This window comes from Borostomias antarcticus (assembly GCF_949987555.1).
Source record: "Borostomias antarcticus genome assembly, chromosome: 16".
Classification (NCBI taxonomy): Eukaryota; Metazoa; Chordata; class Actinopteri; order Stomiiformes; family Stomiidae; genus Borostomias; species Borostomias antarcticus.
In genome coordinates, this window is record NC_140249.1 from 22,305,269 (window position 1) to 22,328,897 (window position 23,629).

At 45.2% G+C, this 23,629-nt stretch overlaps 2 protein-coding genes across 2 annotated transcripts; one reads left to right on the plus strand and one right to left on the minus strand.

Annotated features, from left to right (window-relative positions):
• Positions 1-697: 697 nt before the first annotated feature.
• LOC311319587 (V-type proton ATPase subunit E 1-like) lies at positions 698-5,747 on the plus strand. The gene is made up of 9 exons (XM_084451160.1): positions 698-836; positions 1,472-1,537; positions 1,770-1,879; positions 2,218-2,284; positions 2,948-3,037; positions 3,206-3,274; positions 3,450-3,544; positions 4,187-4,274; positions 5,098-5,747. The coding sequence occupies exons 1-9, from the start codon at positions 804-806 to the stop codon at positions 5,158-5,160; spliced, it is 681 nt and encodes a 226-aa protein (XP_084307286.1). The 5' UTR covers positions 698-803; the 3' UTR covers positions 5,161-5,747.
• A 2,152-nt stretch (positions 5,748-7,899) lies between these two features.
• Positions 7,900-14,079, minus strand: slc25a18 (solute carrier family 25 member 18; the record flags this gene model as incomplete). Its single annotated transcript, XM_084450586.1, is given in 10 exon segments — positions 7,900-8,041; positions 8,225-8,300; positions 8,812-8,969; positions 9,888-9,998; positions 10,000-10,072; positions 10,359-10,474; positions 10,712-10,802; positions 11,204-11,259; positions 13,215-13,337; positions 13,994-14,079. Coding segments are annotated over 10 exon segments (966 nt in total). The 5' UTR covers positions 14,014-14,079.
• Positions 14,080-23,629: the final 9,550 nt, after the last annotated feature.

The following is a 23,629-nucleotide window of genomic DNA, read 5'->3' on the forward strand; positions in this document are numbered from 1 at the left end:
CAAGATAGCGTATATAATACATCACGTGTGTATATACAATTATCAGTTGATTTAAGAATTCTAAAATAAATGTTATACAACGGTTAGTTCTGGTTTTTTATTCTGATTGGCTGGAAGCCGTGTTAAAATACTTTGTAACACACACCTGGGACCGCATATCATTCCATTTTCAGTATTAATGCGCCTCCCATTTGATCCAATGCATTGTAGTTGTTGTTGTTGCTTGGCAACCCTTTTAGGGGAACTATTTTGCTCCGCGGAATTGAGGGAATGATGCTTCGTTTTGAATAAATGTTAATATTTTACATTGCTGTGTGTTTATTTTACACTAATAGCTGTAGTAACCGTTGTATAAAAGCAATAAACCACTCGAGGCCGTGTGTTATAGTGATTTTATAACAGCTAGGGGGGTTTTAGGCTTAACAACACCCCCTAGCTGTTATAATATCACTATAACACACGGCCTCTCGTGGTTTATTGCTTAAAGTCCAGGTTAACCCAGTTCAAATTTTTGTTATGAGCTTCACACACCACAGGAAAACATGTCATTAACCACCCAGCCAAATCTGAGTGATTAAAAATGTTATATTATTGGTTTATGAGTTCTTATTGTTCCCCAACCACACGTCCTATCTGCGCAGTGATCACGCAGTGCTGATCGCCGTGAACAGACCGATCAGCTGATCCCTCCCCTTGACGAGTTGCTGTGACCAGACGCGTGTGCTTCGTTGTTTATCTGTTTATTTATCTCACTTGAGCTACCCAGCAAACAGTGAAAACAATCCTAACTAATAAGAACAGCCATGGCGCTCAGCGATGCGGACGTACAGAAACAGGTGACTTGTTATGCTAGGCTAACTGATTTAGTTACGTTAGCTACCTAGCTAGCATAGCTAATGAGCTCTCATTAGCTATCTGTGACAGTGCTGTATGTCAGCTGCTGAAAATATTATGCAATATCCAAAGTTTCACAAGGTCTTACAGCGTTAACGTTAGTGCACGTATGCTAGTTTAACTGAGCTGCCTGACACCCTCGGTGTTTTCACATCAAGTTAACTAAAGTTAGACAGCTAACATAACTGTTGATAACCATATTACAGTAGTTGGTTATCATTAGCAGTTTCTGGCTGGTTGATTGAACAAGTCTGGGGCCTCTGGGACCTAAAAGCACTTTGGAAATCAATGTGGCCTACATTTCCCCCTGTGCTTTAGTACGGTGATGGCGGGTATGCCCTTAGTTCACCATGACTGTCAATTATTTTCTCTTGGGTGCGCTCTGCTCTCTCCCTCTCTCTCACTCTCACACACACACACACACACACACTCTCGCTGTCTATCACACACTCAAAATAATGGCACATTGCATCACACCTCTGTGATAACTAGTTAGATGTTTGGGTGAATTATTAAGAATAATTATACCCCCCCCCCCCTCCCCCCCCCCACACACACACTCTTCTCTTTTTCATAGATCAAGCACATGATGGCCTTCATAGAGCAGGAGGCCAGTGAGAAAGCAGAGGAGATTGATGCCAAGGTGACAGAATCAACTCCTCTCTTGTGTGCATGGATTTTAGTTTACCCCCATGTAATGGTTTGATGGTAAGGGTGTATACACAGTACAATTACACATTTCCATCTATTGGACCAGTAAGGTTGTGTATAGTATTGTATTAAACTGTTCTAACAGCAGTGCATTATTATTATTATTATAATAACAATAATAATAATAATATTATAATATTATTATTGTGTGACTACCTATTCAGGCAGAGGAAGAGTTTAACATCGAGAAGGGTCGGCTGGTGCAGACCCAGAGGCTGAAGATCATGGAGTATTACGAGAAGAAAGAGAAGCAGATCGAACAGCAGAAGAAAATGTGAGAGTTGATCCACAGGCTGCTGTTTTGTGTCATTGACGCTCAGTAATACACACTCACTCAAACAAGCACGTGCACACACACACACACACACACACACACACACACACACACACACACACCTACCCACACACATACATACAACATACATATGCATACATATAACATACATTCTCTATGTATGTATGTATGTAAATCTTGAATCTACATATACATACATACATGCATACACACACACACACACATACACACACACACACACACACACACACACACACACATACATACATAAATAATAGGCTGCGCTGAGTAAATATTCCTTCCTCCACTTCTCTCAGTCAGATGTCCAACCTGTTGAACCAGGCTAGGCTGAAGGTACTGAAGGCCAGGGATGACATGATCTCAGTGAGTCTCTCTTTCTCTTCTGCCAAGCTTTCTTCTCTTCCTCTCAATCTCTCTCTCCCTCTTCCTCACTCACGTCACACACTGAATTATTATGCACATCTGTCAAATAGACCTGGTCTCAGTATGTTTCCTGTCTCTGTCGCCTCCCACCCCTCACACACACACATTATATGGCAATACAGGCGTTATCTAGCTGCAGTACATTGAGAGATCATTATCTAGCTGGATTGAGAGAGATCATTAGCTGTGTTCGGAATCGCTCCCTATTCACTATATAGTGCACTATAAAGGGCGTCAGCCATTTTGTTTGTAGTGTCCGAATTCTCCACGGAATTTTCGTTCCCTATATAGTCCACTATTTATTACCCACAATTCACCTTGATTTGCAGGGAACAGTGCATGTACCCTATATTTTCTCCGTTCCCTAGGTAGTTCACTACATGGTGAACCCTATATAGGGAATAGGGAGTGAGGTAACGAGGGAGCGATTCCGAACACAGCTATTGAAAGAGATCATTATCTAGTTGGATTGAGAGAGATCATTGAGAGAGATCATTATCTAGTTGGATTGAGAGAGATCATTGAGAGAGATGATTATCTAGTTGGATTGAGAGAGATCATTGAGAGAGATCATTATCTAGTTGTGTCCTCTCTGGGTTTCAGGATCTGCTTAAGGAAGCTCGCCAGAGATTGTCTGACATCGCAAAAGACCCCGAAAGATACGCAGGCCTGCTCGAGGGACTCATCCTGCAGGTAGGCTCTCTCAGAGAAGTGGATTATTCATTGAAGTCTATTGAATTTTGTCTCGAGTTTCTACTGGCCCTGTCAGTGGATACAGACCTCCCTCTCTCTCCATGCGCTGACCTCTGACCTCACCTTGGACATGAGGGAAGTCTGATTTTCTGCCTTTCTCCTCCTCAGGGGTTCTACCAGCTGCTGGAGCCCAAAGTGACCATACGCTGCCGACAACAAGATGTGGCTATGGTGCAGGTCAGACGTCACGCTCTTAGGATACTTTGGTTACGTTGGTTCTAACCTTATGTAGCCTTGCCTTTATTAAGCATAAAAAACGAATTATTGCAAGGACTGTGTATATCATCTAATCATACAGCAGTTTGTTGAGGGCAGGTTTGACTGTACATTCACGACTTTGTTTGCCTTACAGGCTGCTGTTGACAAGAACATTCCCATCTACAAGGAGGCGGTGAAGAGCAACATCATCGTCAGCATCGACCAGCAGCGCTTCCTCTCACCCGACATGTAAGGTATATTGTTATGTAAGGCTGGGTATCGATTCGAATTTCAAGAATCGAATCGATTCCGATTCACAAGGTTCAGAATCGATTATCACGATTTAATTCGATTCGATTCGATTCAATATCGATTCGGTTAGTGTTACTAAAACCTGTTTTTTTTTGTTTTTTTGCTGTAACCTTAATTACATGACTGCCAAGTTATGCAACACATCAATACTAGGGCTGGGTATCGATACTGATTTCCAAAAATGAATGAATCAATCATTGAATGAATGAATGAACTAGTCATTCCTTCATTTATTCATTCATTCATTCATTAAATAAAAGGTTGATTTGGGGATTCATGAATCGATTCTGAATCATTTGATTCAGAATCGATTAATCGATTTTTTAAACCCAGCCCTATTGTTATGGCTGAACACAGAGGTGCCCCCCCCCAAGCTGTCAAAGAGACTCGCATAGAAAGACAATAAATCCCAGAGTGCAAATCCCCATTTCTCTAGCTGGCATATAGGGCAGCAGCAGCATCTCCACTCCTGGTGGTCCTCGTCCATCTTCTCCACTCCTGGTGGTCCTCGTCCATCTTCTCCACCAGGCCGACCAGCTGTATGTTATTCACGCTGTTCCCCTGCTCTGCTTTCCACAGCTCTGGAGGTGTTGAAGTGTATAACGACAACGGGAAGATCAAGGTGGCCAACACCCTGGAGAGCAGGCTGGACCTCATGGGACAGCAGGTAGGACTGCTGTAAGCAGCTGTAGCTCAGTTGATAGAGCGGGTCGTTCAATGATCGAAGGGTCGAAGGGTTCGAATCCCAGCTACGACGGTCCACATGTCGAAGTGTCCTTGAGCAAGACACCTAAACCCAAATTGCTCCCAATGAGCAGGTTAGCACCTTGCACGGCAGCTGCTGCTATTGGTGTGTGAATGTGTGTGTGAATGGGTGAACGAGAGGCCATTGTAAAGCGATTTGAGTGCTGCTAAGGTGGAAAAGCGCTATATGAGTGCAGTCCATTTACCATTTACAACTGTTTGAATCAATAGTTCAATAGTAGGTCATAGCGACCCCACAAAGTGCTACAAAGCAGCATGTTCTTAGCGAGAGCAGCCCTCGAGCTGGTAGCCTGCTTAGACGCGGTGCTCTATCTGTATCCACTCAGTCTCGTGGGTCACACTTTACAATAAGGGTCACAAAAAACATGAGTTAACTGTTAACTAATGCTTATTTGGGGTTAGGTTAGGTTACTAAAGAGGGCAGGAAATATAAGATTTTCTTCATCCTGTTCCCTTTCGGCATGGTGGTGTGTAACTGAATGTTGAACAGTCAAATTTGTTTTGTGGTATCTTTGTGGACACACATCAATGTACGAATAAACTAAACTAAACTAATGTTAATTAATGCCTTAGTTAAGGTTAGGGTTAGGTGAGTTAACCTTAGTTAACATAAATAACATTAGTAAATGGTTAATAGAGACATTAGTTAACTGTTACTTAATGCTTAATAATGCAATAATGCAATAATTGTAAAGTGTTACCATCTCATGCTCTTGTTTTGACAGATGATGCCTGAAATCAGAGTGAACTTGTTCGGCGCCAACCAGAACCGCAAGTTCTTGGACTAAATGGACAACCTTGACTCAACCTTGACGTCATATAGATGTCAGTCATTTCATTTCTGTACTTCTGTCTCGGCCCGGCAGTGTAGAAGAGCCCCCCCCCCCGTCCCCCGTCTCATGTGATGTGCTGGGTGGGATGTATACAGAAGATCTTATATTTTTGTATTTGTTTACTGATTGATGAAGAAAGACCCAAACAGCTGACGCCATACGGACCGTTACACTGTCAGATGTTGTTATTGACCTTCCTGTCCTGTTTACTACACTTTATAGTGTCTTGAATGTCTGTGTCAGGGCTGAACACTCATTAACTGTCAATGTTCCTGCTTTAAGCACTGCTGCTCGTTGCCTTACTAACTCCTCTGAAATCAGATGGAAGAGGTGGTTTTAGATTCATGCTGCCTTAGCATGTTTTACATCTTAATCTTGAGATCGTTTCCCGCCAGACTCTGCTGGCTGGTTGTCTTACTGCTACCTAGAGGAAAAACCAAAGCATGAAGTGCCATGTGTGTATGAGTTCTCTCCAAATGGTGTGTACAGTTTTTTTTCTGAAGCACTTCAATAATTTCTGAAGCACATATTTGAAATAAATATTAAACACATAAACAAGTTTGTTTGCAGTCTTTTATTTGCACCTTGTTAACGGATTGTTCATATTCAATTCATATTGTTTTTCTTTCTCATTGAGGAATAATGTAGCTATCAACATGCATCTCGCATTATTATTAAATGCAGGACATGCTTTGACTGCCACCTAGTGGTGAAATTGTTGAGTTGTAGAAATAGAAATAATCTGCTACTATAGTGTAGTCTTACCAGAAAAGAAACCTCAGTAAAGTGGACACATATACCAAAAGGAAATGGCAAGGTTTGAAATTCTGCTGAACTCCAAATAAGATATTCTGTCTTAACACAAGCATTCATTTCATGTTTAGAACAAGAGACTCCGTCAGCAAATATAAGGCTTTATTACACAATTATCTTTTTTTTTTTTTGTGCACACGTCATTCTTCAAAGCATTAACAAAGTTAAGATAACAGAAGCGGCTACAGCTAACTCTCTGAACAGGTTTTGGGCCCATCCAGATTCTCCCCGATTCTCAAAAAATGCCATCTTTCCTTTGAGAAATCAGTGATCTGAAATGGCTGGATTGGTGAATGACAGCTATGAAGACCAACCACAAGCCTTCGCTTATCCAATCAGGTTAGGTCACAGATGAAATGGCTGGACTGGTGATGGCTGTGTAGTGCACCACAAGCCTTTGCTTATCCAATCATATTAGATCAATAGTACCTCAGGAAGGGGGGGGGGTACAATTTGGGGACAGAGACCTTCGTTTCTGGGTCGTAGAGAGGACACCTGGAGTCTATCGTGTAGAAGAGTCTATCAAATTACAGAGACTAGGATTAAAGCATTATGACCAGATTAACAACTGATCCTATAGCCACTGGCAGGCAGGCCCTCACACCATGAACCCAAGGTTACAATTTAACAAGCAACTCGCTGGGAAGCTGGTGGGAGGTCGCTGACGAGGTTAAGACCTTTTTGCATTAAAGAAGGAAATATGGACAATTTGTTTTGCCAAATTCAAATTAAGAAGACTTAATAAACATGGCAGTAAAGTCAATATTTTATCACATTTGTATAAAAAAGGATTGTTTAAAAAGCAAATTCAAAAAGGGATTTGCGACATATGATACATACAGTGCTTTAACAGTCGCACATTATTGCTTGGCAATTTGCTCATTGATGTCAAACTCAACGTGTCTGAATGCACCATGAATAGTTACAGTATGTCTCTCACGCTCTCGCTCAATCACTCACACACACACACACACACACACACACACACACACACACACACACACACACACACACACACACACACACACACACTCTCTCTCTCTCTCTCTCTCTCTCTCTCAGGTCAGCAGTACAATCCTGGACATAGCATGAAACCAACCTGGAAAACACCTCCACATTAGTCACACACACACACACACACACACACACACACACACACACACACACACACACACACACACACACACACACACACAGGACCCTGTGTATTACCTCAAGGACCCTGTTTACAGCTTCTTAATCTAGAGAAACATGATTAGTGTGCACTGTCGGTTCATGTTAGCAGTTATCTAGGTCCTCCCAATCTCACTCTACTCTTCCTTCCCTCCTTTGGTTAGCTGATCTCTCTCTTTCTCTCTCTCTCTCTCCCTCCCTCCCTCCCTCCCTCCCCCTCTCTCTCCCTACCTCCCTCCCTCTCTCTCCCTCCCTCTCTCTCTCTCCCTACCTCTCCCTCCCTCTCTCTCTCTCCCTACCTCTCCCTCCCTCCCTCTCTCCCTCCCTCTCTCTCCCTCCCTCTCTCCCTCCCTCCCTCTCTCCCTCCCTCCCCTCCCTCTCTCTCCCTCCCTCCCTCTCTCTCTCTCCCTCCCTCTCTCCCTCTCTCCCTCTCCCTACCTCTCCCTCCCTCTCTCTCTCTCCCTACCTCTCCCTCCCTCCCTCTCTCTTTCTCCCTCCCTCTCTCCCTCCCTCTCTCTCCCTACCTCTCTCTCCCTCCCTCCCTCTCTCTCCCTCCCTCCCTCCCTCCTTCCCTCCCTCCCTCCCTCTCTCTCTCTCTCTCCCTCTCTGTAACAGCTCATACAGTTAGGGCCTTCCTCTGCTCTCCCTCTCTCCCTTCTCTGCCGAAAGCAGCAGCATGTTGGCGTTCAACACCTGCGCCACACGCTACTATCCCAGCATGCCTAGCAGCTGCTCTCCAACTCCCATGAAGTAGACCCCCTGTGCGATGCCAAAGAGAGGAGCGATGACCAGGGCACGACACGTCGCCCCCTTCAAGAACGCAGAGGGACCCTCCCGATTCAAGATACGCCTGGGGAAGATACGGTTGGGGGAATAGGTTGGTTAAGAGATACAGTTAATGTTCACATTTTGTTAGCTTGCGGTATGCTGCCATTGTCGTTGGACACATATCCTAAGTCATGTTGTTGTTGTTTGTAGATAGGAATACACACTGGAGCAGGTCTATGGGTTGACGGTGCTTGCGTTGTCTTACCGTGTGCAGTCAACGATGCCTCGGTAGGAATCCTCCCCCTCGCCCTTCTGCAGGGTCTGCAAGCGAGTCTTTATGACTGAACACAGAAACCGGCACACATCAGTGTTATGGAGTTCAAGTTAGGGTCATTGCACTTTCTCTCTCTCTCTCCGTCCCTCTCTCTCTCTCTCTCTCCCTCCCTCCCTCTGTCTTTTTCTCCCTCTCTCTCTCTCTCTCTCTCTCCCTCTCCCTCTCTCTCTCCCTCCCGCCCTCCCTCCCTCTCTCTCTCCCGCCCTCCCTCTCTCTCTCCCTCTCTCTCCCTCTCCCTCCCTCTCTCCCTCTCTTTCCCTCTCTCTCCCTCCCTCCCTCCCTCTCACTCCCTCCCTCTCTCCCTCCCTCTCTCTCTCTCCCTCCCTCTCTCTCTCTCTCCCTCCCTCTCTCTCCCTCCCTCCCTCCCTCTCCCTCCCTCCCTCCCTCCCTCCCTCCCTCCCTCTCTCTCTCCCTCCCTCTCTCTCTCTCCCTCTCTCCCTCTCCCTCCCCCTCCCCCTCCCTCCCTCCCTCTCTCTCTCTCTCTCTCTCCCTCCCTCCCTCGCCCCTCCCCCCCTCACCGTCCAGTGGTGTTACCGCCACGGCCGCCACCGACCCGGAGGCGCAGCCCGCCATGAAGGACTGCAGGAAGGACGCGCGGTCCTGGGCGTCGCCCTGGCGGCCCAGCGCGTTCAGGTTGGCGAACAGCGGGAAGTAGATCATCGAGAACGGGACGTCCCTGAAAACGAGGGAGAGAGAGAAAGAGAGAGGGAGAGGGAGGGAAAGGGAAGGAGAGAGAGAGAAACAGAGGGAAAGGGAAGGAGAGAGAGAGAGAAAGGGAGGGAAAGGGAAGGAGAGAGAGAGAGAGAGAGAGAGAGGGGAGGGAAAGGGAAGGAGAGAGAGAGAGAGAGGGAGGGAAAGGGAAGCAGAGAGAGAGAGAAAGAGAGAGAGAGGGAGGGAAAGGGAAGGAGAGAGAGAGAAAGAGAGAGAGAGGGAGGGAAAGGGAAGGAGAGAGAGAAAGAGAGAGAGAGGGAGGGAAAGGGAAGGAGAGAGAGAAAGAGAGAGAGAGGGGGGGAAAGGGAAGGATAGAGAGAGAGAGGGAGGGAGGGAAAGGGAGTGAGAGAGAGAGAGGGGGAGGTGCCTCAGATTGTAGCCAGGCATAGTTGCAGGATTCCATTGATTCGTGTTGAGTTTGATTAGCTATGCCTCCAGGATAGAGGACAACTGTGCCGGTTATGTAATTTAAAATCAGCTGATTAACACAGAGAGAGGGGGGGGGGAGAGAGAGGGGGGAGAGAAAGAGAGAGAGAGAGAGAGAGAGAGTATATATAGACAATATAGAGAGTATAGTGTGTGTGTGTGTGTGGGGGGGGGGGGGGGGACATGTCTTTGTGGATGAGAGACAGGGAGGAATTGGGTTGAACTGATTAACACTGTGGAGGTGAGGCGTGAGGCCAGGGAGAGCCAACGTCTTCCCACTGCTAATCACCAGTAATGAGAGACCATTCAGCCTGGAGCAGTCGAGCAGGTTCTTTCGGTTCACCTCATCAGTACGTCACACAGAACAATATACTTTGTCTCGCCGAGTGGTGGTGTGTGTATGTACAGTATACGTGTGTGTTTGGTGTGTGTGTGTGTGTGTGTGTGGACCTCTGACCTCAGCAGAGTGGCCCCGGCCCCGCGGTAGAGGCCGGCGAGGCCGCGGGTCCTCAGGAGCTCCAGGGTGATGCCCGTGGCTGAGGGCCGAGGCGGGGGGGTCGCCCGGGGGGGGGGGGCGGCCGGCCACCAGGGAAGGAGCTGGACCCGGGGCGGCAGCTGGCGCTGGGAGTGGCCTCTGGGCAGCTGCGCCACACACACACACACGCACACACACACACACACACACACACAAACACAGGTAAGTAAACATGCACAGAGGCGCACACAGTCACAGTATAAACACAAGACAACGTGCACACACACAATTTTAAATGTCGTCGTACCTTGGCACAATGACAATAAAGACATTCTATCCTAAACACAAGAAACACCAACACGACCGCGCCGCTCATCGGCTACCAATCCCTCCTAAGCACACTAGCGCTCTACCGCGCCGTCTAAGAGAGCTACGGGGGTTTTTCGGACGCACCCAGCCTTCCCGCGTCCTGCAGCTGGATCTTCAGCATCTCCATGGGTGTGGTGACCACCACCTGGCAGGTCCCCGCCCCGCACCCCGCCAGCACCTCCCCCCACAGGGGCAGCTTCCTGCGGGGACACGATAAGAGAGAGCGGCATCAGGAACGGATACGTTCGGATACAGGAACGGAGTACAGCGCGACCACCAGCGTCGTTATTTCTTCCGTTCGCCGTCTTGATTATTGTCATGACCTGAGGTAAAACCGGAGAGTTTAGACTGAAATGCTTCGCCACAGTTTAGCCAGAATGAATAAGAAGCATATTTGAAAGCATGTTGTTGTCTGGGATGACTAAATGCTTAGCTACCCATCCTTGGAGAGCTTCTGCCTGAAGATGTCGTTGGCTGCCAGTTTGATGGCTTTCTCCGGGGTGACCAGGGTCAAATTCACCGCTGCTCCTGGAGGGGAAATTGTGATGCGTTACACCGGCGCACGCATCACTGCTGACATCACAGCTGACATCACACCAACACAACCGCACCCTCCCATCCACAGGCGTGTGTGTGTTCAGCCTTCGGCTAGTAGCTAATTACTAAATCCTATAAAGACATAACGGTATAAGACTATTCTGCTTAAGTTCTCATGTTTTCATGCTATACATGTTTGATGGAAGATTCAAGACAAACTTTGCTACTCATTCCACCCAGTAAAGTGCAAATGTACTGAAAAGGTTTAGTTGACACAAGGAAGTGCAAACTCTCACAACCCAGCGTGATATTTCAGCATTGTGTACTTGTGAGTATAATTTAATTAGTAATTATAGTATAAATATATAATTAGTATAATTAGATAAGAGTACCTCTGTACATCCCAAAGTAGCCTTCTGTCCTCACTGTCTTTGTCAAACAGTCCAGCCTTAAGATGGAGAGAAGAGGAGAACAGTTTCAGTGGAAAGATCCGACAGGATTGAACAAACTTTGGCCGACCGATGAAAGGAACTTCAACAATGACTTCATCATTCACCTTATAACTTTGATATTAACACACTGAGTGTTAATTAACACACCAGTATTTGCCATGTCTCTCCTATGATGCTTTTTTAGCCTCTCTTACTCTGAAATGTAATTTAATGTAATGTATTGCTTTATAAATGTTCTTAGCCGGTAGACAAACATACTCCTGGAGCTTGCTCGATCGCCTTGTTGAGAGGGGTCAGGGAAGAATTTTTACAGCTCACTTATCTGGCCCCCGGGTGATTACTGTTTTTTTGCTTCCCTCTGGAATATGTAGAGAGTGGGTCGTATGCCCACCTCCCTTGTTCTCTGTAAAGCGCATTGTGTTGCCTCTGGGTATGAAATGCGCTATACAAATAAAGCTTTGATTGATTGATTGAGTGCCCAGTAATTCATTTGAATCATATCACTGGAATGCAGAATTTCTAAATCAAACCAACAGAAAAAGGATATGAATATAAATATGAACCATTATAAGGTCACAACCTTTGGTTTGAGGGACAAACCCTTTTTTTCCCTCTTACAGAAGAGATGACCACTAGTTTCCGCTTGGTCTGTTCTGTGCTCTCTCTAGCTACTAAGCTCTTGGACCAACATGTCGTCCGCGTGGCAGCAACCGTGCACAATGGCTGCTAACTGAAGCCTGTGATGTCATAAAATATATGTGATGTGTAGAAATATACATTTCACTATGTAGAGACACAGTGACTAAAGCCTAGAAAGGTATATTGAATCATGAGAGGTTCTTTGGTTGTCCTTGTGGGAGAATCCTCTGTAAAATCCTTTGAGGAAATGGTTGTTCTAGGTGGAACCATTTCATCAAACAAAGGTTCCATCTGGGAGCATTTCACCAACAAACAGTTCTACGTGGAACCAAAAAAGGGGATTCAAAGGTTTTCTCGCAAGAGTGAATCACCAAAAAGTGAGAGACCAGAGCAATTTTCCTAACTGTCTGGATGGAAACCAGTATGAGTCAATGTGGTTATGAAACCACCATGAGTCAATATGGTGATCATCTAGGGACCACGAAAACACCACACCCTACAGTAGCATGTCCTCTCATGGCCTCAACGTAAAATATCCATTCAGAACAACAACTAACTTCCCTAGGAGTGAGCCTCAGTTATTCTAAAAAGTGTGTGGTTAAAGTGTAGAGAGCTTCAGGTCATGTATATATTCAGTCAGTCTCAGGGAGCTGAGACAATATCTCTGGAATGAAAGTCATGATCTCAGTCAGAGAAGTTGCAACCACATGCAAGCTATACCCACAGTAGGGATGTAACGGTATGAAAAATTCATACCACGATTATAGTGACCAAAATTACCGCGGTTATCGGTATTATCACAGTATTTAAAAAATAAAAAATAAAAACATGCTGAAAATGCTCAATAAGTACAGTCTGGAATCATTTAAACAACTTTTATTTAAAAATAAATAAAAATAAACACAAATAACATAGGGAAAGCCAGGCCTCTCAACGGTTGAAAGGGCATCATGTCCTTTGCTTTGTGACATGGAAGGGCTGCAGTGAGGTATTTGGCCTTTTTGGATGTGGGTGCGTAAGCGTATAATTTCCTCTGAAGTCGAAACTGGGAATGGCGTCGGACTGCATGTCTATGGTAGCCTGTTTACCGTGGTTATTCAAAGCACGGTAATCGAACACGGTTTTAATGATACTTTATTTTGAAACGGTAATACTAATCGTCGGGAATTTTCACCGTGGTTTACCGGGAAACCGGTAATCGTTTCATCCCTAACCCACAGTTAGGATGTTTAAACTGTTCTTTCCAGTTATGACTCATACAGTAGAGCCCCCGGGTCCGAAGGACTAGAGATAAAGCCTGTTCTGTACTCACATCCCCTTGTAGACTGTTGCTCCCTGCTGGTTCTGGAGGCGTGTCTTGGCCAGATCAATAGGAAACACACAGGTCACGCCCACCAGACCTGCCACGCCCCCATTAATCAGCTTAGCAGGGAGGCTGCAGAGGGATGAAAACAAACACGCATGCACACATGCACGTCACACACACACACACACACACACACGTAACCGTGTTGAATTGTTTACTCACTGCCGAGTATAAATACCGCCCACACGGTTGACCCCAGATATAGTTGAGCTCAGCTTGACCGTCTGGGGTCGCTGTGGCGAGTGAGCTTAGAGGAGTAAACATAACTGAGTTGAGTTGGTTCAACTCACTCCTTTATAAATACCGCCCACCCACGCCATCCAATCACTAGCTTTTCGGTGGCGTAGCTGATGAAAGTGTTTATATACGGTTGTCATGTAAGTCTGAGGACCCAAGATTGAGCCCAGCGTGGGCAAGTGAGGGTGGAAGCAAAACTAACGAGCGACGCAGTGACACAGGTGACACAGGTGACACATGCCACCAACACAAGCCCAAAACATCCACAAACATCCACTAACACACAAATGGTCTCAAAAGCATGCACACACACATCAGATCAGACACACAAGGCAGTATACAAATAACACACAATTATAGTACAATGATACTTGACAGGCAAATCCAGAGTGTCCTCTTTTCTCACATGGTTCAGGTTAGCAGAGTACGCTACCTTTGTTGTTTCCTAGTCCAGATTGAGGTGAAAACAGGATGGTGATGTCGCTTACCTCACTTTGCGCTCAGCCATCCTGGCTCTGGTTGGCCTCCGGGCCACCGTCCACTCCTCCTCTCCTCCTCCAACTCAAACGGCCGCACTCTGGCTCAGCTCAAGGTGCCACCACCACCACCCCCACCACCACCGCTGCCACCGAGCCCTCGTCTGCCCAGCAGACCCAGCACGCCACCGCCGCGGCGCTCTCGTCTCCTCTCACCCCCAGAGCAGCGAGGCGACGTCCCTCAGGGTCCCTGGCTAGCGCGGCGCCAGAAGGATCTCCCGCCGTCCGGAACGAGGCGCCGACCGCTCGAGCTGAAAGCTTTTCTTCTTCTGGCCGGCCTTCCAGACCTGTCGCGCCTCATAACAACACTTGGTCTCAGTCCCACGGTCTAACAACCAGCAATGCCAGAGAATGACCGTCCTCCTATTGACTCAGATCCTGAAGTTGACAATGAATCATTCATAATTCTGAAGCAGGGTAACCTGTAGCTACAAAACTGAGCGAGAACATCTTAAGTCTCCCTAATCTGCCAGCTAACAGGGGATAACACAACGCCCATGTCATCCGCCGGGTAAGAGTAACGCACAACTGAGAGAGGAGGGACTTACCGGTGTCCTTTTACCGTGTTTGAAATCCACCATTTACAAAGCACTGAAAGAGAGATCGGATGTGAGCTTGTAGAATTGGTCTGACAAAGCTTTTCCCACCTGAGTCTACAATAGTCTTCAGCGAAGCTTGAAATCTCAAGCCCTATGTTATTAAGGTTAGGTGATAATACCAGACATTTCAAAACCCTATCAAGAGTTCACAGCTCTAAAATGTCATCTTGTTCTCTCTTTACCACTCCATTTTCTCTCCTTCCTTTCTTCTCTTAGCTCCCTAATTAATCTCTCTCTTAATCTCTCCACCATTCCGCTTCTATTTTTACCACTGTAAATCTTCCCTCTATCCTCTCCTCCCTCTTCCCTCGGAACGGAAAGAAATCTATTCATCTCTCCTGCTCTCTCTCATCTTGATTTGGACACCTTTTCAAATCTTCTCCTCCATCACCACATCCTCCTTTTATCTGGATGGTTCCCTCGCGCGTCTGACTGGACATCTCCTGTTCCTGGGGTCAGTCACATTCTGCACATGCCTTTCTCTGAGCCTCTCTGTTCCTGGGGTCAGTCACATTCTGCACATGCCTTTCTCTGAGCCTCTCTGGGAAACTTTCTTTCAGCTCCGCTTTTTCCACACAAACGAGTCCCCCTGCCAAAACACAGACAAGAATCCCTCGCAACCCAAGCCCTCCCCGCTCCCAAACTCGACTCGACTGCGCCCGATCACCCAACGCACACGACACAGATGCGACAGTTAGGAAAAGAGTATTTATCATCGGAAAGATTTAGCAGTGGGGGGAAGCTTTGCCTACCTCAGCGCATCCCGCAGACAGAGTGAAGCTGTCCGCTTTCCTTTCACTTCAACTATGCGCGCAGCGACGGTAGTCAAGCGAGAGGGAAGAGCCAGACGCCGATCGGGGCCCGTTGGACAAACAGCGGCATTGTCCCGCTGGCCAGGTCCCTCCCTCTGCTGCTGACTGTCTGAGCAACACGGCTCTGCGCTAACGCAACGCGACATCAGCGCTATGGAGCCACACGCACGCACGCACACACACACACACACACACACACACACACACACACACACACACACACGCACACATGAACGCACACAATGCGCGCACACACACACACACACACACACACACACACACACACACGCACACACACACACACACATGAACGCACACAATGCGCACACACACACACACACACACACACACACACACACACACATGAACGCACACAATGCGCACACACGCACACACACACGCACGCACACACACACACACACACACACACACACACACACACACACACATGAACGCACACAATGCGCACACATATACATACAAAAACTAAACCCTGCAGTCACCTCAGGTCATAATGCTGGGCAATATTCGTTTTTACAACCCAACACAAGTTGATCAGCGGCTCTTCGTATGAGCAACAGCAGCTCCATTCAGAGCAGCCAACATTACATAATACCTCCAGAGCAAAAGTAAACAAATAAATTAACTTGAAGAGAGAGAGACAATGAAGTACCTTAACATTAATATATTTTATTGTGGCTATAAATGAAACAACAAAAAACAACAATAGCAACTATATTACAGCCTACTTAAACCAACTCAAGCCATCCATTGCCCTCAATCTATCTGTTTATGAGTATCGATTTAAGTATTGATTTAGGTTAATGGAAAAACACAACATTGACAATTTGTCAAATCCATAGGACATCCCTACACACAAATAGTTGTTTTATTAAATGGTTTGTAAATAAATTATATTTACTTATAGCACTAAACCTGATCATGAAAGAAGACATAATTTAGAGTTGAAAAGGACAAGCTCTAACTAACTATTCTATGAAGATATCATATTTTACCAAATGTTTTAGAATGAAAATAGATTATATGACATGAGAAAACAGATACTGTATATTGTCCAATTGGCAAATCTGTATAAGAGTTATGTTTATCAATGAAATGTAAAGTCATTTTACCTAATACGTTTTCTATTCAACTAAGTAATGACTTCCTTTCTATTTACCCTGAGTGAGTGTTGTGGATGGTCTTTTGTGGAGGAGGCAACTTTTTTTTGTCTGCTGTGGAGACTTTCAGAGCCCGCCAATGGGGGCGCGGCCCACACCCTCGAGTTGTTGCACCGGCTGGATGTGGCCCCCAGACCGCCTGGTGTCGGGTTACACACCCCACACACCCCTTCACTACTGGCTGGGAGCACGCTGTACCCTTCACACACTGAAATATAACATAGGTGACAACCTCTTTAATTCATTCATTCAATTCATGTTCTTTCTAATGATTTGAGCCTGTGTAGGATTTTCTTAGTTGAGTACATGGATCCTGCTTGGAATCAGATACTAATGCAGTCTCCTTTAAATGCTTCAAGATAGATAGTATTCATCTAAATAGGGTATTTTAAAGGGGTAGTGTGCTATTTTGGGCATTTAACCCTATTTGTGGTCTGTCAACCATGAACCGTAAACATAGAGACAATCATTTCAGTCGTTCCAGTATTGAGCTAGCTGCAGTTTTTCTGCAGGCTCTCACTTGGCTACAATGGAAGTCAATGGGGCATATGAAAATGCTTTGGACAACTATGATAAATGTGCTTTTCTGAGACGGGAAGCAAAGGGTGTAATCTTACCAGTCTCAGTATGCTCTCCTGTGAAATGTATCACAATCCGAATATATTTTTAGTGTTCGGCATGACTTGCACTTCCTCCGTGGCAGCAGTGAAAACAACCACCAGGGGAATGCTTATGTCCAAGCCATGCCAAACATGTACAAATATTTGTATTGCAATACATTTCACAGGAGAGCGTACCGAGACTCTAGACTGAGAATAGTAGCTACCCTAGTGGCAACTACTGTTCTCTTCACTACTCCAGCCCTAGTCTCGCGATGCCAGACTCTTTCTTTCAACATCTCTGCCACCAGAAGTCTGGACCAGTTGTCGTCCACTTGTCAATGTTCCAATCAAATTCCTCTAAACATATTTCCCACCCTCAAAGCTTGTTTGCGTCGGAAATACGTCAAACGACGGAAGTTAGATGATCTGAAACGTCCGTTTCAGTGCGACTTTAAGCAGAGGAGGAGTGGACAGGGGGAGGAACGGCAAGGCAGTGTGACTGAGTCTTCAGGCTGGATGGAGCCTCGTTGCTGCATGGGACAGGTTCTGTGGCAGTGAGATTGGATCACTGGGCTTGGTATCACCACATTGGCCTCTGTTCAAGCCCTGAAGTTATGTGACCGGGCCTGTGGATTGGACAGGACCACTCTATCCCCCTGGGAAGCTCCATGAAGTAGGGTCATTGGGCTGGGTGAGACCTTATTACTCTCCTGAGAGGTTACAAATTGTAAATTAAAGCTGCTTCGCAGCGATGAGGCGGGGCCAGGCAATTTCCGACATGTTTAGGAGCAATAAGCGAGAGAATAGGACAACAAGAAAGTTGACATTCCAATGTTCATTTTGTACATTCGTATCGTAAAACATTTGTAAAACATTTTGATGCGTTGTAAGCTCGATTTTGATAATTCAACAATGGTCAATGAGTTTGTGAATTACAGTCTGAAGATCCAGTGTAGCAAGTTTGGTGTTAATTGATTGAAAAATGTTGGATGAGATATGTTTATTAATTTTTACAGGTTTTGTTAGCTTTTTTTTCATAATTGAACATTAACTTCAGCAGCTGTGTACTCAGTCAGTTGCCAATCAATCGATTTAGTCATTGTAATCCTCGGCGGGGGTGGGGTAGGGTTGCCAACAGCGATGTCTCAGATTCGTGGAGCTTGCGTTGGATTGTGGGTAACGTAGTTTTCTCTGTATGAAGTGTTGGTTTCAGAGGACAGAATTAAACATAGTTTAAAAAATTCAATTTTTGAGATAGAATTCTGAAAAAAATCATACTACATCTTGAATATGTGGCCAATGTTGTCACTTTTTATGAGGATGATCAGACATTGATTTGGCGAGAATTAATAGGAACTGTATACAGAACTGTTAACAGTAAAACTTTTTGAAGTGCTGTGGGCTCTATTTTTCATATTTCAAAAATCTGTGAGGATCGTTTGGTAAGGACAGTCTGACGATACAGTAGATCGATTTTAGTGTCAATTGAACTAAAAATGTGGGAGGAGATAGGTTTGATAGGTTTTACAGTTTATGAAGAAATCAGAGTGATGGACTTCAAAATTCCTGCAAGGTCAAAGCGTATGAAAGTTTTGTCTCACTTGGGACTACATTCACGTGGTGGTTTTACAGTGATAGCACCTATGGCTGATTTGTTATGATTTTTTTAAAGTTTTAAACTTTAGACTGTTGCTGTAGCGCCACCTTCAGGTTTATTGACCTACAATGCAGGTTGAGGACTTTGGGTATAGGACTGGAGCTTTGTGCAAATTTTGGTGATTTTTTGTCCACGGGAAGTTAGACTTCAGTGGAAGATGGAGAATAATAATAATATTAATAATAATAATAATAATAATATAGGCAAATACAATAGGGTTCCGGCAGCTACGCTGCCTGGCCCCTAATGACGGCGGGTAAAATTTTTCATCTACCAGACATTTGGCTGGTGAGCTAAAAAGTTAATTTCGACCCCTGCATGTATGTAATTATGTCTTAAGTTTAAAGTGAAGGGATTAAGAGAGGATGTTTTTATCCAGTAGGTATTAAGCAAATCCTAACGCATAACCTACAATTATGATGGGATCTGCAAGTTAGGAATTTCTTGTAGCCTAATATGGCTTCTGATCAGTATTTCTGTTCAATAATTGAGCTTTTTTAAGTTTAGGTACCATAAAAGCAAGTGAACTACTGATCGACGAAGGGATGGCCTCAAGCAAGGGCAGCAATGCAGTCATCAACTAGGCTACGTTTCTTCAACAACTATGGAGTTGGAGAAAAACACGTGGACCTTCATTGCGACAACTGCAGTGGACGCCCCCACCGCCTCCCCCCGTGACAGCTTCCTGTATCTGAGAGAGCGAGCTCTGTTATCCTTGGCTGCGTTCCGAATCGCATACTTCTTCTTCTTACTACCAGTACCTACTACAGCTGCCCTTAGAAAGTACGTACTTTGCAAGCAGTAGGCATCCAATTGGGACATACTACCTTGTCATAACATTGCGCCTTGAAATTTGCCCACATCCGTCGCTGTCCATAACGCGACATTCGTCTACAGCTGTCACGACTCGCACATGTGACGCACATTTCCGCTGCGCACAGGATTGTGGGTCAGAATAGCCAGAAAAGCCTGCTGGCTTGCATACTGCAAAATACGACCGGATGTAGTAGGACATCCTGGTATTTTTGCCATACTGCATGTGGCATACTATGTATTGGGACATACTACATCCTGTTTTGGCATACTATATAGTAGGGTAGTATGCGATTGGGAACACAGCCCTTGTGTCTTCAGCCTTCCGTCCAATCACAATGCGTCTGGGAACTTTTACCTGCTGACAAAAAGAGTGATGTCGTCTTCTTTCCACACATTAGCGCCGCGTACAAAGGCTACACTGTGGGATGTGTTTGCATGGTGTAGATATCGTTGTAAGCAGTATTTTACATATCTTTTATGCACTATCATATATGCCAACCAAATAGTCATGGAGATTGCAGTACAGGCTTATTCACACTTGCTCCGAGAAGCAGTCTCTATTTCAAATGGGCAAATTCAATGCTCTGACATTGAATTATTGTAAAATCTTCCCCCTGGGCCCAAGACAAACATACCCCTGAGTGACTCACACACACATTTTTGTTCTAAACCAATCATTTCATTGTGTGGTAATAAAACGACTTGATACTTGAGGGCATAATAGTAATAATAACACACTACCCCTCTGAGCCAGTAGAGGGCACTCTCTCCACGTAACAGATACTGAAATTAGCCTCTCGAGTTCAAATTTGGATTAGACTTTGAATGGCCACTCAATACCAATTTAGGAACAACACAAAGACTATGGCTTGCAAAGCAATGTAATAAGTATCATTCTTTTCTTCTTGGGCACAGGAAGCATTTCATTATCCAGTCATTGTGTAAGAATGGATCCATCTCTGGTTTCTCAACATGGCTACTATAATCATACTGTTGATGATAAAATGTTTACTAATGATCATTGGCGGGATTCTGTGCAGGCAGCAATCCTATTCTGTGCACAAGATTCCTTGTTTTTCTCTGTCACTTGAATACATGTTCCTTTCTCAATTCCAATAGCTTCAGACAGGGTTTTTTTTATGTGCCCATTGGGGCATGATGACATCCCTTGGCTAACTCCAAGCCTCAAACAAATTACTCTTTAGACAAGCAGGCCAGACCAATTGAGCTCAAGCAACCAAAACAGTCCCCTCTCACTTTGGCTGGCTTCCATCCTCATCTCTCCGTCCTATCAGTGTTTCTGCTCAGGGAGTGTTTGTCTCTCACCCTCTATCTCCCGGCGTCTGTTTGTCTGACACTCGTCTGGCACGGCCTAGTTTCCCCCTGATCTCACCAGTCAGTGTGAGGAGCTGTGAAGGCCATATCCCCATCTCTCTCTCTGTCTCTACCACCGCTCCTGCTGCGTCAGCGTAGTCACGTCTGTCCCTTGTCCCCCAGATGGACAGCCTCGTCCGCATGGGCATAAATCACTCGTAAAAGTATCCAGACACACAAAATGATAAAGGCGGAAGGGCCACCTTCCCTTTACACCTGACATTAAAATGTGTTTTGAGTGATCTGACTGCAATCGGGGAGCGCTTGACCACGTGAAAGTAGCCTACAGGTGTAAATGCACCCACAATGCATTGAGGACAGATTGTGATCTAATTAGCCAAACCACCTCAGAAGGTTGTCAGGGACCCATTGTGAACACACTGAACACAAGTGTGAACGCAAAAACATTCTGATCTCAATCGGATCTCAATGTGGACACTGGAGACATGTAATCAGGTTAAATCATATCTAGAGCCCTCCCGCACTCCATCCCCTCCTTTCGCACCCCCCCCCCCCTCTCTCACTGCAGTCAAGTGAGCCGCACTTTTTTTCTCTAAATTCAAAACAAAAATAGGGTGCGCACCTATTACGGTACACAGTGAACCGGTTGATGGAATGCAATTTTAGATCATCATTGCAGCTTTTCCTTCGACTGACTCACACATTGGGACATTCATGTATATAATTTAGATATAATGTAGAATAAACAAATGTCTGTATTTCGGAAATTATGTAGGCTAGACGCAGAACTAGCCTACTTCTCACGCACTCATGCATTTGACGTCAATCTGATTCCTCTGAGGTCCCCCCCCCTTTCTCTCTCTCTCTCTCTCTCTCTCCCTCGCTCGCCTTTCTCTTGCTCTCAGTCTCTCTGGCTAAGAATATTTAATATTCATGTAGTCAATATAAGGCGAATTATCCAAAACTCTTCACAGGATGCATTTTGAATCAATCCTCATAAGGTATTACTGTACAAACATTTGAAGTATGTTTTTCTCGTTCTTGACAAGTAATAAAAGGATAATTATACGGTGTTCATTAGAGTCTCTCATACATGCTTTCAGGACCTCTCCCTCTACCAAACTATGAACAATTTTCATTTTGACGGTGTGGATTTTCAATAATCCCATCACAAAATCCTACTGTAAGCACATTTTGACGGTTTTCTGAACTTTGACAGGTGATTATAGGATAAATATAATTTTGTTCATGGGAGTGTCTCATGTCCCTGAGTTCAGGACCTCTCCCTCAATAACTTCATGCAAGAATATTTGACTTTTACAGTGTAGATTTTGAATAATACCATCACAAAGTTCTACTGTAAACACATTTTGACTGTTTTTCTGAACTTTCACAGGTGATTATAGGAGAAATATAATTTTGTTCATGGGAGTGTCTCATATCGCTGAGTTCAGGAACTCTCCCTCTATAACTTCATGCAGGAATATTTGACTTTTACAGTGTAGATTTTGAATAATCCCATCACTAAATCCTACTGTAATCACATTTTGACTGTTTTTCTGAACTCTGACAGGTAATTATAGGAGAAATATAATTTTGTTCATGGGAGTGTCTCATATCGCTGAGTTCAGGACCTCTCCCTCTATCATGTCATGCAAGAATATTTGACTTTTACAGTGTAGATTTTGAATAATCCCATCACAAAATAAGCACATTTTGACTGTTTTTCTGAACTTTCACAGGTGATAATAGGAGAAATATAATTTTGTTCATGGGAGTGTCTCATATCCCTGAGTTCAGGACCTCTCCCTCTATAACTTCATGCAAGAATATTTGACTTTTACAGTGTAGATCTTGAATAATCCCATCACAAAATCCTACTGTAAGCACATTTTGACTTTTTCTGAACTTTGACAGGTGATTATAGGAGAACTATAATTTTGTTAATGGGAGTCTCATATGAGTTCAGGACCTCTCCCTCTATCATGTCATGCAAGAATATTAGACTTTTACAGTGTAGATTTTTAATAATCCCAGCACAAAATCCTACTGTAAGCACATTTTGACTGTTTTTCTGAACTTTGACAGGTGATTATAGGAGAAATATAATTCAGACAAGATCACTTTTGTCAAATTTGAACATTTATTATACAAGCAGCATAATTATACAAGCGGCATAATACATGCATATGAATTTTTGGCGGTGTGCTCTGTCCGGGGGGCCCCCTGCCTTCCACCGGCGTGGAAAGCGCTCCACGCGCGTGGAGCGCGTTAGCAGGGGGAGGCAATCTGGTGTTCCCCCCCTCTGGGCCAAGCCCTTGGCCCAGAGAGCCATGAAGGGGGAACGGCATCCTGCCTCAATGACGATCAGAGTGGGCCGCGATCGGGAAGACGCTCGGAGGTAACTCAGCCCACTAAGACCGTCAAAGAGTGCCACAGGAGGACTGCTGTACATTATAGTCCCTGGTCCCCACGGGCCGACGCCCGTGGGTTCCGCGGGAGATACAGCCTCGTGTCTCTGCTTCCATGGCGCCGCCACGGAAAGCCACAGAGACAAGCTTGCGGCTACTCTGGCATCCACCGCTG